General features: G+C 47.7%; 1 protein-coding gene across 1 annotated transcript in view; it reads right to left on the bottom strand.

Moving 5' to 3' along the window:
* GALNT14 (polypeptide N-acetylgalactosaminyltransferase 14) overlaps positions 1 to 17,553 on the bottom strand; it is a 109,698-nt gene that overhangs the window by 12,006 nt on the left and 80,139 nt on the right. Inside the window, exons 5-10 of the mRNA XM_088520565.1 lie at positions 16,481 to 16,546; positions 13,918 to 14,039; positions 8,963 to 9,050; positions 8,231 to 8,315; positions 6,767 to 6,870; positions 1,508 to 1,634 (exon numbers count right to left, since the gene is read on the bottom strand). Of these exons, the coding sequence (XP_088376691.1) occupies positions 1,508 to 1,634; positions 6,767 to 6,870; positions 8,231 to 8,315; positions 8,963 to 9,050; positions 13,918 to 14,039; positions 16,481 to 16,546 (592 nt within the window). The remainder of the gene's footprint in view (positions 1 to 1,507; positions 1,635 to 6,766; positions 6,871 to 8,230; positions 8,316 to 8,962; positions 9,051 to 13,917; positions 14,040 to 16,480; positions 16,547 to 17,553) is intronic.

The raw sequence follows: 17,553 nt of genomic DNA, 5'->3' as shown, positions 1-17,553 counted from the left end.
CTCATGTGAACGCATCACGATGCTGGAGCCTGAGCTGCCTCTTGCACAGCTGTGCAAGAAGAGGTTGTGGGGTGGAAAAATGTATCAGTTTTAGTCAGAAACACAGCGACATTTTTCCTAGCATCTCTGTTTAAACAGAGGTACCTGAAGGTACACAGAGCATCAGGTTGCAAAAATCTGTTCCTCCTCTCAGATTATATACTATTATGTTAAGTTTAAGGCAGATAGGTACTGTAAGGTCATCGAAACCCAGCCTTCTAATGCCTACAGACATGGAACTCCAGGACATGTAGCCCCAATCCCTTGCTGATTCGCCGTGCTTCTTGTTCTCTCTCTAAAGTCTCTCTAAGTGCTCTTGTAGAAGAATTATCTAAATCACATCTGCACACGTTCCTAACCTTCCTCAAATTTCAGGGTATTTTTGTGTGGCTTTCTGATCTCATTTTGATTTATAGCAAACATGGGAGCAAATGTCAAGTTTTACATCTCAGTCTTGATGCAAATCTCACCAAAATCTGTCTGGGGTATCAACCAGAAAGAGTCACCCCATGTAAGTTCCCTTACTACTCCTGCAGGTGATATAACACAAAACACTCTGTCCACACTGTTTTTTAGTGACTTGAACAGCGGACTTCTGGCAATATGTAAGGGTCTTATTTCCTTACTGAAAACAAGATCCCCGTGGTGTTCTCCAATTTATGCCCTGCCCTTGCATGTCCACAACACCCTTCTCTCCTCACTGTCACCTTGATGAAGGAAGGTGATAGAGAAGCCATCTCTGGTTACCCATCTGAAAAGTGCCTTTCCTGCCCCATACGCTGTGAGGCTGGAAATCATGTACCGGGTATAAGAGAGATGTGCAATTTGCATTCATTAGCACATGCAAAACCTGGGGAAGATGCAGAGAGAATAGGTTAGCGGTAACCTGCTGCAGGCAGAGCAGCTGGGTATTCACAAATGTTGTCAACTCTTTTTGTAATACTAGGAAGCCCACATAAAAAGGAGCTCCTGGTGTGCAAACACATATAAATGCAGTTTAGCTGAGAAAGGATCCTGTATTAAGCATACGGGGCGGACAGCATTTGTTATTAACTTTACAGACAATCTTCAGCCTAGAGCTCTGAAAAACAGAGGAAATCCCTTCCTCACTTCATGAGCTCTTTCCATCATCTCTCCCCAGCTGACTTCTACTTCTGGACTGCCTCCCTCCTTGGTCATCTGTCCCCAGGACTTGTCCCATCTTAGCTGGCCATTACAAAACCTGTTTCTGCTTCTGTTCCTGCATATGAAAAGCTTCTGTGGGCCCTCAGATGCCAGGGCCTTGGCTCATCATCCTCAGGCCAGGTACTTTGCTTTGGCCCAGGAGAGTTCTTCTCATGGGTACTTCCAAATGTTTCAACCAAACTTTCTCTGCATCTTCTCCAGTCACCTTCTAACAGGTAAGCCCTTCTCACAAGTCAGCACTTTATTCCACTTCTCAAAACTAAGGCAAGTGCAAAATACCTACTTAATGTATGTGTTGGCATTTCCCTCTGGAAAGATGTAAGGGTGTTTCTTCCGGAAGACATGTCCAACACGGCTGCAGGGGATAATTTCAAGGCTTCCTCCACACATCCACACACGGAATGAGATTTCTACAAGAAAAGCAGCTTCAGCATTTTATATTTCTATCCTAGAGCAGGGTGGATCCTGGTGTTATCTCTCATTTCATCCTCTGCCATATTAAACTGGGGTAAATCAATTACCAGAGGGCCTTTCCTAAGCCCAACTCTCTTAAAACTGCATTTCAAAGCTTCTTACAATTCGTTTGAAGTTAGCGGTCTTGAAATCTGCCTATTGCCCAGCAGGTGCTATCACAATGGCAAGTGCTACATGTAAGTGCGTGTCTTTATATGCAGCACAGCTTCCATCTGAGAATCTTGGTGCTATGTTGTGCTCCTGTAATTACTTCTGCACTGCATGTTTCAGAAGCTCTTTCCTCGGAGGGGCTGTCAAGTCCACGCAAGACACCATGAATTCTGTTTATTAATGACTATGATGATCATTATCTTTTATGAATGCAGGCCTGATTCTGCAAAGTGAAAAGGGCTGTGCATCCATCACCTGCCCCAGAACAGGCAGGAGCCCACCCTGGGCAGCACACTCTCAGGTGAGCTCCACGTGCGCCAAGTGCCAACACCGCACACCAACAAGCACATGCACTCATAAGCAAAGGTCAGTGTTGGGTAGGACTATTCCAAAAATCAGGGTAACTTGTCACTACAGGACATGTCTCCTGGTTGCCCCAAGCCACTTTCTTCCTGTTCTACTAGCTTTGGTAGGAAAAACTCTGTGGCGCAACTGACATCATGAGTTATTGGGCTCTTGGTAGGTGACCATGAAGGTAATATGGATAAGCAGAATGGCTGATCTAATGACTACCTGGTCTTAATGTCCATGAAACTATGAATCCGCAGCTATGCTGCCAGTTAGTCATGCTTAGACAGAACCAGCATCACAAAGAAATAAAATAAAAAGAAAATACTTTTGCAGTTCTTTGCATCCTGTTTATGGCTTGCTGACAGCATGGACCTACACTTAGCTCATATCTAATCCAAAACTACAAACTTTTCACTTCTCTTCCCCTACATATTTAATTGCAGAAGTCAGACAGGAGGATACCCATCAGCTTTGCACTCCCTTTACACGTGCTAGCACTATGGTGGTTCTTCTCCAGGCTGGATCTGGTGACAAGAGCAGCCTCAGCCATGGGGAAGGGTTTTCAGGACTGCTGCCAGGCACGCTGACTCCTTGTCCCCTGGGAGCAGGCAATGCCTACCTGCCAACCACCACGGCACAGAGCTGCCCTTCCTCAGAACATGATTCACAGCTTTGAGCATCTCATTTGGGCTGTTTGGCTTGAAACTTGGCATTTGCAGCTCCCTCCGTTAGTCTTACTTCAGCTCACACAGCTTCTCACCATTGCTTAGCACTCTGTGACAGCCTACAAAGCTTCATATCTCCAGCTGCTCTGCCCAGGCCATGCACAAAGCCTTCAGCTTATCGATATTTCCTTCATTGATGGAGGGGGATGATGCCAGCAAGCACCAGGCAAAAGTGTCCAATTCTCCCAGGTCCTCTGCTCCCAGGACGCCCTGCTGCTCCTCAGGCCACGGCAACTGGTGGCCAGCGTGGCCAAAGAGCCTCACAGAGCCTAATTCCTGGGTCCAAAATTCAAAGCTTGGGACCACTGCTAATAGCTGGCATGGCAGAAGAAGGCAGCAAAGGCTGGGGTGGGAAAGCAAAGAAGAGAGGAAAAAGGAACAGTATTTCTTTACAGAAATCCCTTCCTCTTTCCTTCAGTGCTGTGTTTACAGACAAGAGCCTCAAGAACAGCTGGAGCCTCACAGCCTTTCCCAAGCACTAGGCATTAGCAGGGCAATAAAACATGCCCTTGTGCCATGTCCTAGTGCTATGTTGGGAGCAACCTTAATCACAGCTGCAGGGAAATGAGATTATGGCAGGATTTGGCCACTCTAAGCTGTTGCTCTCAGTTCTCCTTGCACGTGGCTGTTGCTCCTTATCTGCATGTCGCAGTGCTGTCCACATCAGGAGCATTGCTGAGCAAATTAGACGGGTGCACTGATAAAAGAGCACAATTAGCTGAGCAGCTGCGAGCCGATGCGTGGCCACTGCATCGGCCTTCCCCTCCTCTCATCCTTCTGTTTAACCTGCAGCTCTCTCAAACGCTCTCTCAAACAGAAAGGCTTGCACAGTCCAGTCCTTGCCTGCTCATAATTTAAGGCATAATAAAGAAGCAGGTTGAAGTGATCTCTGTACATGATAGGTTGGAATGAAAACAGAGCTCTTGAGAGACTGGAGATGGTGAGGAGGTGAAGCTCTCTGCTTCGGAAAGTTTGTACTCTGCAGACCCTGCTCTAATCCCAGAAGAGGCAATTAAAGCACAGTTTTCTGTCAGTAGAAATGGCCCACAGATCCATCCCTGGCACGTAACAAGCAAGGTTCACACCCAGCCAAGAGCTAAATGCCTGGGGAGGAGGTAAAACAGTTGCAGCAACTCATATAAGTCAGAAGACCAAGAACCAGGAAAGCACTTCCTCTGATCAGGCAGGGATATCTCCAGTGTAGACGGTCCCTCTGAGCTAGTCCCCTTCATACAGATGGTGCGAGCAGGCAGCTCGCCGGGTCCCTTCAAGATGGCTGTTAGGATGCGGCAAGTTCTTGAAATCTGACTTTTGCCGTTGCCCCTGCAAGACTTGCCCAGTTCTGTTACAGGTCTTTCAGAGATCTGCCATGAAGCCAGCAGCTCTGCAGCATCTCTTGGTGGTAACCTGGCCAAGCAAGGTCTCCTGCCATGACAGAGCAGTCCTGGGTGAGCAGCCACCTTTGTTCATGCCAGTATCACCAGCCGCATCCCACAGGACATCAAGCTGTGCAGTGTGCAAGGCAGGTAAGGAGGGACAGACAAATGGAGACATCTGGTAGCAGTGACCGCATGGTAGCAATGGCTATAAACCCAAGACACTTCCCCCCCACTTCTGACATTGCTGCTAGATCAAGATTGCTCACTGGCTGACAAGGAACGAGCTGGTGACCGTTTCTCTCGTGCAAATCTGTATATGCCACAGCTGGTAACCACACAGCAAGGAACATGCTTGGGCCAGAAAATCTAACTCAGCCCTTCTCCATGTAAGGGTGCTGAATTTGACCTAAACTTGGCAAAACAGCAAAAATGCAAGTCGTTCTGCCAGCAGTAGCCAACTCCTCTAAAAGTGATTAAATAACTTTGAAAAGTAAAGCACCTAAAATGTCCTTCCTCTATTTGCAAACATAATTGCTTTTGTTTTGCTTCAAGTCTCCAGCCCCCTCTAGGTACTAAGTTAATAACATGAAAGGGAGAAGAGATGTTCCTTCACAGGCTGGAGTCCTGCACCCGCTCAGAGCGGCTAACCCACAGCAGAATGCACATTTCAGTGCAAGTACCTGAAATGAGCAGCTGCTCAGCCAGCTCCTGCCCTGTCACCTGTCCAGAACTGGAGGGGACAGCAGGGTCAGTCGTGGAAGAGAACAAGACACCATGGGAGCAGTGTCCTGGACTGTTACAGATGAAGATGCAGCTTTGAGCGAGACATGCTTCTGCTCTCAGGTAGATGAAGAGAGAGCTGAAGGCAGGATCTGATCTTAACACCTCAACTTTTTTGATCTGATCTCAACTTTTTTATTCCAGTATTAACCTGCCTTGTCTTTTCCCTTACTCACATGGGTGCGGGCTCCGGTCGCTTTGCGATCGGTCGGGCTCCGAGGCAGCACAGACCATGCCTGCTTGCTCTGGTCCTGTCTCAAGGGGAACAGTGTGAGTAATTAAGCCTCGTGCTGCGTTAAGACAGGCAATAACCACATATGAGGAGTGCAATGCCCCCCAGTGCAGGGCATCAGAGAAGCCCTGACAGACATGCTGGGAACGAGCTTCCCTGGAGGGCAGGCTGCTCTGTAATTGCTCATTCCAGGGCCCTTTCCCAGAAGCAGCTTGTGTTGGTCATTGTCAGAGAAAAGTAATGAGGAGAGATGGACAGTGGGTCAGCTGCAGTGTGGCAAACCTGTCTTTCTAATTCCTTTCCCAAGTGTGTTGTTTGGGCCATGTATCCACCAGGGGAGGTGGCAAGGCTGCTCTTCTCTCCTAGATTCCCTTTGATCCATGCTGCTCAGAAAGAGCAGATGCTTCAGGTCAGACCAGTGGCAAGATACCTACCCACAGAGGGAAAGCACAAGGGAGAGAGATCCTACTGTGCAACGAGATATAAACAAATAAAATATGTTAGAGGAAAAAGGCATGTGAAGCAAACAGCAGTGCCAGGCATTAGATGGGTTACTGCAAGGCAGCAGCATCTGTTCCTTTGGATGACTGACAGTGTTGCTATATGTGTTAAGACACAAGATTTTTTTCTTCCTTGCTAGCCACACTCTCCAGAGGTGCTAGCTATTAAAGCCAGATTCCAATCTGTCTCCCTGACATCAGGTGCCTCCTTCCTCTTTCACAGATACAAGTCTATTGCTCTGATCTGTAGCATCACTACAGCTTCAAAGAGAGAACAGCCCAGACTGATCCAGCTCTGTTAAATGGGGGGAAAGGGATGAGCTGTTACCTCTCTGATCAGTCCTGTCAAATTTGCACACAGGAGATTTCTCAGTTCCCACCTGCCCCCATGATAATGGGGAAAGATAACTTAATTAAGGTAGGTTTTTAACCTTTTTCCTCTAGGGAAAATCATGTTGCCACAAAGAGCCTAGCAGCTATCACCCATCTAGGAATACAGAAACAGATGGGCAGCCATGATACCTAGTCACGGTTTGCAATGCCAATGGAGCTGCTGTTTCAGGCCCTCTGCAGATTCAGAGAGGCTCTGATGCCTTAGTTCACAGTTTTGAATTGCTCTCTTCAAATATCTCAATATATTTGCTTTATTAATGAAGAAATAAGATCACATGTGGTGCTTTCTAATATGTAGAAAGAAGTTTTCTAAAGCTGAAAACTCTGTGGTATTTCTTTATAGAAAATCAAAACAATATGGAAGACAGGGAAATTCTAACAATTAGTAATTGCTCATGTCTCATCATTCATGGTCACGGATCCCTTACTCACCTGAGACTATAACCTATGAATGTGAGGGGAGCCACACAGAGCACTACAAGAGACTGACCTTATGTCCATCTCACATGACTCAAGAATCAACACCACAAGTGTGTATGAGGAAGAAAAGTGACTCACCGAAGTTCTCCCCACCCCAGATGTCCATGGCACTGTCATACTTCCCCAGGTGGTTGAACCAGGCTTTGTCAATCACAAAGAGCCCCCCAGCAATGATGGGAGTCCTGCAGAATTGGGAAGGAAAGAGGGGACACTCAAACACTGCTACAGCATCTACATGCACAGAAGCTCTTCCTTTTGCCTCCTGTTCCATCCTCAGGACATTACCTCCATATCTCCCCTTTACCAAACACGCCCTGAAAAAGCATCAGCGCCTCTCTTCCCACTGCCTTGGTATTTTGCTGTCAATCATAACTGCCTGGCACTTAATGACTGCCTAATGCACGCATCAGCACAACTGCTGCAAGCCCCAAGTTCACAGCCCTGATTGTAGGCTTGAGCAGCAGAAATGCACTTAGCGCTTGGGGGGTTATTCACATGACATTACTCAGACGGGCTTTTTGCCTGGAGCCAGTCGATTAAAAGCACCATTCCACTGGGGAGGGGGAAGGCAGAGGCAATTCACAAGATCTTTTAAAAAGCCATCACTAGCTGTTTGATCTTTATTTCGAAACAGGGGTATTTTTCATTCTTTGGATTAGCTGAGAAAAGCAGCACAGAGAAGGTATGCAGAGGAGGGGAGGGTGGATCCAGAAGACAGCTTTAGGAGACACCATTTCCTCGGACAAGTTTCCATGAGCCCGTTGCATTGCAACTGCAAATAACAACAGCTTAGCAGAATCTCAGGAGGAGCTGGCATGGCCTCCCTGCACCCTGATGAGTCTCCACAGTGCTCTACAGGGCAGGGTGATTAGGAATATGAGATGAGCCCTTGGGAGGTGAGAGAGCTCTTGTTAACAGCAGCAGCATTGTAAGAAGAAATAATGCTCTCTTCCCCTGCAATAAGGACCTCCTGCCAGTTTTCTGGCACTCTGCGCTCCTCATCTTTTTGGTGCCACACACGCCAGCAGCCTCACGGCTGGTCAGAAGGATCACTGCGATGCCAGTGCCCAGAACATTTCCTCTATCTCAAGGGATGTGAACAGAACTTTTTTTTTTTTTTTTTTTTTTTTGGCTATCCCTCCTGCACATCCTGACTTTCTGAACAGCCTTCAGCCAGGTCCTGAAGAGCAGTGTTCACCTGGAACCATTTTTTTAATCAAGTTGACTGAGAACACTGCTTTAGTTTTAAATGGTAGCTGAATTGTGAGTGGGAGTAAAGATCATTAGGTTTTCCCCCTAATTAGACTCAGCCCCAGATTCAGTGCTACCAAATACAAGGAACCATCAATATGGCCTATTTTTGCATCACAACCCTACAACCACCTCAAGCTTTGCTGCCAAGAGGGAGGTGAAGCGGTACTGCAAAATCCAAGCTTGTTGGGAACTCACAATACATATACAAAGTTCAGAGTTGTCCTGGAATGTGTGTCAGTCTTCTGCTACAAGGCGACCCGTACAAAGCCAAACAAGATCTCAACTTACTTAATGGGCTCAGTGGGATCAAGTTGTTTGGCTTTCTGCTCTGGGGAAAGTTGCTCCCATCTGAAATGCAGACTCCAGTCAAAACCTAAAACCAAAACAAAGACACACCACAGGAAATTAAAATTGGGCACGGATTAGGAAACAATTCCATTTCTCAGGATGCAGAAGATGGGTTTTGTGAAGTTATTTTCTCCACTTTTAAATGACTTCAGCCATGGAGATGCAGCTCTTGGGAGATGAGTCCAGCGACTAACATATTTTACTACTGCATGTGAAAGAAAAACAACACATTACAATTGCAAAGTCAAGGACTCCAAAGACTGGAAAAGTCAGAATTAAAGCTGCTAATGAAACCTTACTTTGTCCCCTTGTGCATAGAGATACATGCTCTGATGGATATTACATGCTACAAATAGCACAGGCATACTAAGAAGTGCTACAGCTGCATCCTCCATTTGCTGCCTAGACATCCCCCGTCTCTTCTCTTCAGCAAGTGGCTTTCAGCGCTGCAAAGGGGAGTTTTGACATGACACTTCCATCCTGCTTGACTGCCTTATTTACTGTAGCCAACTCCATTCCTCACATCATGCCCATCTATCTCCAAACCAGCATGAAAATTGCTGGGGGGAGAGGACTGAATGGGGCTAATGCACTTTTTGCCAGATCCCCGGTGGCAGTGGCCACAGGGAGATGCAGGCTGTGCACTGCGACGCGGGTGCTGCTCACACTCACCTCCTCTGAGGTCTGAGGAAGCCGCCACATAGGCAAAAGTGTCCAAGTTGATGATGTCAATAACGGGACTGACCACCCGGGTGGGATCCTGGAAAGCAGAGACAAAACAACCCATGACGCAAGGTCATACCCTGTGACAAAACATGCGCAGAGACTAGAAAGGGGATATGGCAACCGGTTTCTTGTAGAGAAGTGTCCATCGCAGCCTCCCTCTCCTCAGAAGTCACGTCAGCTCAGCCAAGGGATCAATGGCAGCATCCCCTAACTGGCACTAAATTCCCGGGAGAGGGCTCGCGGCCAAGGCAGCGGCTGGGAAGGTGGGCGCTTTCTCTTCCAGGAAAGGCCTGCACACTGCTGCGCCGCTGAGCTAGCATCTTTCAGAAGCTTTTATTTCACCCACAGCCACCCCACACCTCCACGGGCTGCGTGCCTGTGTTCAAGACTGGGCTCGGCTGATAAATCCTCAGCTGAATGCAAAGCTCTGTCTTTACTGATTCAATGCGCTCCCCTTTCACCTCCCTTAAATTCTTTTTATTGACTTTCAAAAGTCAAGTGACAAACAGGCAATTAAAGTGACAGAGGAAAACACAGCCCATCAGACCTTTTAAACTAATTCGGTTAAATGTACAATTACAGGAATACAGTTATAGTTAGTGAAGCTGTGAAGGGGTTAAAAAAAGACCAAAGTTATTTTAAGCAGATGTTGGTGATTTAATTAGCATCTTGTTATGGGCAAAGAGATTATACAAACAGTTACGAAAAAAAATATCTATGGGAGGAAAAGACTTTGACAGCTTTGACTGGTCTCTTATCTCCCTTTCTCTTTTCAAAAATCCCAAACTCCAATTATAGCTCCAACTTCAAGCTTTTACCCTCACCAGATCAAATCGCTTTTCACAGCTGTGCAAAGGAAGCATCTCGGCACACACGGGCTTGCTCTCTCGCTCAGAAAAGACTTTGTTTCAGAGATTAACCCTAACAAAACAGCACTCAAATGCCATTGTAGGGCTGCTGCAAAGCAGCTGAATGCAAAACCTCCACTGGGGAGTTTAATTCGAGCTCCAGTTTTACAAATGAGCATGACAAACACCCAGTATTTCTGAAACAACTTGTAGCCAGAAGCCCTGAGGTGACTATGTGGGAATCAAACCACCCACTGGAAACCAGCACGGAGGGGATATGTCTGGCCGTGCTGCCGGCGGGGGCTTCACGCCTGTTCCACGCTGCCTCCCCTGACGTCGGGAAGCACCTCTTGGCCTCTGCTCAGTGTGCACAGTATCCCTTCTGGGGGAGAGATTTTAAGCAAAGAGGCTGCAGGGAAAATAGCAACTGCTGTGGGCTAAACACCATGCAGGGAAATGATCCTATCTGGTCATTTAATACCTGGACCTGAAGCAGCTTTCTGGTGAGCACTGTAACAGCCCAAACGCATCCCCAGTCTGTATGCTGCTCCTGTGTACTCCACAGCACAGCTTCTTACAGGAAAATCCCTTTTCCTGACCAAAATACTCCACAAGGGTTTAACTTCAGTCACACAACCACCTCTGTGCCTCAGTTTCCCTGCCAGCAGCTTTCCTCACGGTCTGTCTGACCCTCAACAGAAAGACACTGGACATTTAAGAACCTAGCTCTGAGGCTGGACAACAGGCTTTTGTTATAAGCAGCTTCACCTTTCTGATTTTCACACACTGTATAATTTGAGACCCAGTCAGGCTTGTGTGTTTATATTCACAACACCCAAACCTTTAACTTCTTTTACATGAAATTTTCCAAAACATGAGACTGCATTTCTCCAATATACCTCTCAAACAAACTAATCTGCGAAACTAACTTAACAGGACTAAACTCTAAAGCCAAGTGATACGTGTCAACAGAAAAAGAACTGGCTCCAACTTGCTACGGGCCCTCAGCCCCTACACCTACTGCCCTTGGTTGCAATGGTCAAGAATAGCAGAAAAAAAAAATAGTTGGTCAACAAATACTGGTCACACCTTGGTCTCCAGGTGATTTGGGTAAGACGAGAGCAGAGGCTGCCCCTCGCATAGGGGAGGTCACCACACCACGCTGGTAAAGGCAGGAGGTTGCCAACCACAGGTTAAGCAAAAGCCAGTTTGGGGGCGAGATGATTCATTTCTACTACAAAAATGCCTCAGGCTTGATAACTACATTTTTAGAAACGTTATTCAGTCAGGATGCACTGTTAATGGTTTTAGATGCATTTGTTCCATAAGTAAAAATACAAAGCGTGTGCCTACGCATGCACAGTCACACGCTCACAAACATGTTTGCAAAACACGGGCAGCGGCTCCCGCAGCTGCGCGTGCTCTGGGCACAGGCCCCGGCTCCCTGCCGGAGCGCGAGGCGCAGCGCCCCACGGGCACGCGCGGCTCCTCCTCGGGCATCTCCCTCGTGTCCTGTGCTCCCGCGCTGCCGGCCGTGGAAACGAGCAGGAATAGCGGCTCTCCCTGAGGAAAGGCATGCGCAAGGTGGAGGGCAGAGCACTAGCTTTATGTGGAGGCAGTCGCTACTTGTTTGCTCAAAACTTAGATCAGAGCAAAGTCTACCCGTGCTCGCAACCCGGGAGGAAAGCCTGCATGTATCGCTAATCCTGGCTGCGATGCTCTGCCAGGGAACCCTCTTTCTGGCACAGCCTGAAGGTGGCAGCAGGAACATGTTGTTCAGTTCACTGATCAGCACTTTAAACCTGACAGAAAGCATGGGCACAGCAGGCTTCTGCCCTTATCCCGCGGCATTCCCAAACCACTAAACTACACACAAGCGGGACTAAAAAGAAATCAAGTGCATTTTCAGACCATGGTCTGCGCCGGCCCGCCTTGCCAGCCCTGCATGCGGCTCTCTCAGACATCTCTCAATCTCTCATAAAACCCCTTGCTCTTTCCATGGGGCGGCTAGGTAATTTCCTTCGGAGGCATCTCCAAACCCTGCGAGGCCCTGCCCGCAGTGCCTAGCCCCAGTCTAACCACAGTCCTCACTGCTCCTCCACCTCTGCGCCCCCGTGGCCATCGCACTCGCTGGCCCTCCTGCCAGTTTGACCGGCAGGGCAAACTCCCTTGAGGGGCTACCATGAACCCCATGATGCTGCCTCTCACTCCTCAAGCAAGATTTTAAAGCGAGGCCTTTCTTTAACTCCTCAACTCTCAGCAACCTCACTGGGTTTAAAGGTCCCACAGTACTCTTCATAGCAAGTCATACAATTGTAGAATCATTATGGTGCGAAAAGACCTTCAAGATCATCAAGTTCAACCATGTTTACGAGGCCCCACGGTGACTTCTGGCTGGGCTGTAGAATACTGGACAAGGTAAGAACATCAGGAGCAACAGCACAAGCTGAACATGGAGCTGTTCCTTACTTCCAGCTAGAGAAAACATTAAAGCGGAAGAACAAACAAAAGGAAGTTCACAGAGATGATGCTTGTTTTGAATGCTACATTCAGACCATGATGCCACTGCCGTAGTACAACAAACCTGTGTGGCACTGCTGCACAGGGGACCCTTGTTCATCCGCCACCCCATCGCACTGAAGGACACCCAGCTCTGCCCACCTTCTCCTTCGGAATTCTCCTTCCTCCTGCCATAACACATCAAAAGTTTTGCTTGGGAAACAGGCAATTGCTCTTCATACTCCCCCTGAAATACAGCACAGTGGCAGCAGAGAACAAGAAGAGCTTTCAGGGGAAATGCCTATCTTTAAAAAAAACTCAAAGGAAACTATCGATGCAATAAACTTTAGCAGTGAATCCCGCCTTTGGGCAGGCCAGCTACAAGGCTTGAGTGGAATTTCATAGCACATGTTCTCATATTTCCACAGGAGCTACAATCAATAACACGAAAAGGCCGTTTTCATTATATTACCATTTATCAGCAGCGCTGTGGTCCCGCCTGCAAGCCAAGGTTGGGAGCTCTATAGCACTGGATGTGCTACGAGCACAAACAGCACTGGCTCCCTGCACCCATCGCTCAAGGACTCAGCCTGCTCCCATCTCCCTCCTTCCACCTTTTCCTTAACTGCCCTGCACAGGCAGAGGTGCAGCCCACCAGGACAAACATGGCAGTGGCAAGGTGTAGAAAGCACAATGACTTGGCAAGGATACAGTGGACACCAAATGAGCAGGTTTCTCTATAACCCAGGACCTCATCTCACCCACCAGCCACAGTAATGGTGCTGATTATCCCTGCCAGCCTATAGTGACAGAGCACGAAGAAGCAAGGCATTGTGTGGGAAAAGAACAGTCAAAGCACAGCTGCCCCTGATAAACAGTGAATTTTCCTATGAGTCCAGGCCCCATGAAAACACCAGCGAAGCTGCATGCACAGGCCTCAATCCCAGACATCTGTTAGTATTTTTTAACCTCCACTTTATGGAGACAGAGCAAGGCACAGTGAATGAAAGGTTCCTGAGTGTAAGCTGGTGCTGAAGGCTTCCTCACTAGGACACAGACCCTTTTGCCTTGAGTGACAAGATGCCAAGGGCCTCTGTGTGCACGATTGATGAGAGAGTTGCCTCCAGAGAAAGGGGAATGTCATTGTCTGCTGTGAAATCAGCAGAATTTAAATCCTATTAAATCAATTTATTAGCGCTTAATTTGCATGAAATTAAATTCGGCCCCTATTCAAGGAGTCGTCACTCCCCTAAATCATCAGCACTGAGCATTTTCCCTGAGCCTAATTAAAAAGTCTGCTGGAGCAATGCCCACCTATTTCCCTTTAAACATTCAGCCTGTGCTTCCTGGTTATTCCTTGGCCATCCCTGGAGGCACCTACTCTGACCTTTCTGCACATCCTCTCTCCGTTTTCCCAGGAGAAAACCCAGCCTGCCTCTTTAAAGCCTGTTTGGAGGGATGGATATGCTTATATAGAGGGAAACGGAGGGGAAGAGTTGGAGAGACCTCAGCAACACTTACCCTACGGGGCCCTGGTCTCCCAGGAGCACTCACCTCTTTGATCCTCTGCAGCAGAGGCAGCAACCAGTCCTTATTCACCTCGCAGTGACTGTCTAGGAAGGTCAGGACTCCTGCTTGTGCCACATCTGCCCCTCGGATACGGGACCGGATGAGACCTGTTCAGGGACATCCAAGTCAGCTCCCACTCAGATGCATGGGGAATATCCCCAAGCAGCATCTCAGGCAACTCCTTCAGTGCTGTCTTGTTGCACTCACACTTCCCTCCATTCCTGACCCACCTGAATCCCACTGGGGGGAAACAGGATTCTGGTACATTAACTGCCTCCCAGCACTTCCACAACAACCATTTCCTAAGGTCACCAAATAAATAGCTCCACTCAGATTAATGATTTATGGCATTGGTGCCAATTCTTAATTTGTGTAATTATTTCTGCTGTCATCTTCTGGGGCAAAATAGAATTTGAAATGCTTCCATGACCACCCCGCAAGCAATACAATCCAATACAAACACAGGTCAGCTGGGAATGGGACAGGCACAGGAGCTACAAATCCTCCAGAAGAGAGAAGAAAATCAAAATGGATCTGCTGTTATTCAGTGTCAGCACCACATGTGAGCATCACATACAGTGAGGCAAATTCTCTAGAAGCTCATAGGTTTGAGTGCCCCATATTTGTGAGTGAAATCCCAACGGCTGGCAGTCAGAAGCTGACCGAAGGATGCTTAGTGCCAGAATTACCCCTCTCTCACAATAAAGACTTTCCACTAAAGACGTGCCCACTTCTGTGTCCTACTGAAACATGCCCCCATCTTTCTGCTACCCTTGGGCACTGCTGATCTGCAGGTCAATGGCAATGCATTCTCTGCCACTTCCCAAGGTGCTAAAAGCCTGCTCAGTTCATCAGCATCCCTCATGGTGAACTTAAAAAGTCTTCAGGAGTTTGCAGATGCTGGCAGTGGATTTCTATATGATTTTGAGGGAGAGAAAAATGAACAAGAATCATAGAATCATAGAATCATAGAATGCTTAGGGTTGGAAGGGACCTCTAGAGATCATCTAGTCCAACCCCCCTGCATACGCAGGGACACCTAGAGCACGTGGCACAGGACTGCATCCAAGCAACAAGAACAAGAAGGGAAGGTACAGAAAAGACCTGGACACGTGGATTTCAGACCAGATTACTTAACAATCTCATGCCTCTTAGAGTTTAAGAAAAAGCCTTTCCTCCAACCATTGCACAGCTCTCCTGGACTGCTGTAGGGGACAACAGCTATTTCTATAGGAATCACCTGACTTTTCAACACTTAGCCCACCTGTAGCCTATTCTCAAGGGAACTTCAATTTACCTCCCAAGGAGAAGGGCCCTTAGCTATCAGCAGGAGCCCCATGGTACTGAAGGGGAGCTGAGCTTCTCAACGAAGGCAAAACAGTGCTAACAAATGAAGAGAGAGAGAAATGTGCTGAACAGAAGCATGCATCTGGGACACGAAAGAGGTCACTGACTATGATATTAAAATTCCCAGAGGAGAGGGGCCAAGGGACAGTCTCTGAGCAGAAGAGAGACAGACAGAACAAAACTTGGAGCGATACAGCGTTTGCTGGACGTAACCTCCTGCAACACAGTGCGTCCCCACGTTACCCTCTGCAACCTCTACCACAGCATCAAGATCTCTGAGCAGTCAGGGTCTGTTGTATCTGTCCCAGACCTCCACAAGGCCTGGAAGGCCTTAAGGAAGACAGATTTAGATTTGCATTAAGCAAAGCAAGTCCTCCAGCCTGGATTCCCAACTCCTGAATGCTTTATGTTATCACTATGTCTAGGTGTCTCGAGTGCTGGAGGGTAGCATATATGCCTGTTAGTATGCATCCGAATTAGGAGAGAAAAGCAGGAATGAGGTGTGGAGCTATGGAGACATCTCCTACTCTCCTGCCAACCCAGGTAACTCCTCTGTGTCAATGGGGTGACTATATATTGACACCAAAACTCTGGAAAAATAATATACTAAAAGCCCTCTCTGTTCTTCATACCCCTCCAACCTGTGCATCCTTATTCATGCCTTTGATTTTCAGTATGAAAAAAGCTGATTTGTTTTTGTCTTCCTATTACTGCCAAGCAGGACTTGAAAATAACCACTCAGACTACAGGGCAGAGCAAGAAAATGTCTCAAGGGGTTGCCAGCAGTTGCCCACTAAAGCATATATCCATCCTCCATATAGATCTTCTTAATCTTTCAAATATAATTAATTACACTTTTTTAAATTCCCACAGAAGCAGCAGGAGCAGATCTCATCTGTTTCATTAGAACAAACATCTTTAAAAAGAAGACCTGGGGCTTTGTTTTGCCTGTTCTAATTTTCTGGCTAATAAGCTACAGCTGAGCCTCATTGGATATCTTAATAGCCCCATCTTTTTGAAGAGGGTAAGGGTGAAACAAATTCTAATCCTGAGTCCTTTGCCAGGTCTCTTTACCTGTCCCTGTTTGCAAGCGTCAGCAGATCTCCCTTGTCACCTCTTCTGGAATGGTTTGGTGTATCCACTCCATCACTCCCATCACGTTCACCACCATGCATCCCAGGCTTGGCCAACAAAATCTTACCTTCTCGTCGTCCATTCCGTAAGCATTTCACCTTGGGTAGCTTGCCCAGTAAACGGCAATCATCAGCTTTGGGAACACAAAGGGAAACTTAGCAGTGCACAGATTTTAGCTTTCACGGAACAAATGGTCTCCTAAGAGAAACTAGGAGCAGGGAGAGGCACATATTGGGGTCTGACTGATTGTTTTGTAGGGTGATGGCACTTCTAGTACACAGTTATTTTACCTCTCAGCTCACACAGTATAAATCAGGACTGACGCAGTAGCAGCCCAGTTATAAAACTCATGTTAACCTGACAGATTTACATAGACTGACTATAGCTGAATTATGCTATAAAGTCAGGGTGAAAGAAAAGTAGAGACTGAGGTCAGATTCAGATCATTTGTACATTAAATGTAAATGTCTACTTCTACTAGCTGCAAACATCTAAGTCATTTGATCCAGGTTTGCATGGCAGAGCAGGAGAACCATGAGGTGGCCTTGGCCAAGGAGAAGGAGTTGGGCAAGAAGAGCACAGGGTGCCTGGTCCATGGCAGGGATGGGCAGACCCTGGAAGCTCCTGCAGCTCGGGCTGCTCTCAGAGCTTGAGTGAGCAGCTCTGCGAGGACACCATGCCCAAGAGAGAGGCCCTATGGCCACCCATGCCAGAGGAGCCCTGTGGTCTGGTCTGCACTTGCTGCCACTGCTCCTGTGCATGCTCTAGTCCTGCCTACTCCCTGGGACCATCTCACAGCCAGGGAGGACTCCTCCTAGTCAGAGGTCGGGAGGAGGATGGGGCAGGACCTCAGCTGCAGTTACACTCGGCGTGACCCCCTTCATCCTTGCACACCCATGACCCCGCAAACCCTTCACACATCTTACCCCTTTGCCTCCTCAGCCCTATGGATACACATGCTGATGGCCTCTTCCCTGTGTGTGTACACACCTCCAAACACTTTCATCCTGCTTTAGCAACCTTTGCTTACAGACACATCATCACACTGGTACATCAAGTAACACATACAGAACTAGGGCTATTAAGACTGAAGTTTCCAGGTTTCTTGGGAACGTGTGCGCACATGCCTGTGTGTGTGTG

The sequence above is a fragment of the Tinamus guttatus genome, unplaced genomic scaffold, assembly GCF_059628265.1.
Source record: "Tinamus guttatus ecotype Peru unplaced genomic scaffold, ASM5962826v1 Tinamus_guttatus_pri_ptg000090l, whole genome shotgun sequence".
Classification (NCBI taxonomy): Eukaryota; Metazoa; Chordata; class Aves; order Tinamiformes; family Tinamidae; genus Tinamus; species Tinamus guttatus.
This window is presented reverse-complemented; position numbering and strand designations above follow the sequence as displayed.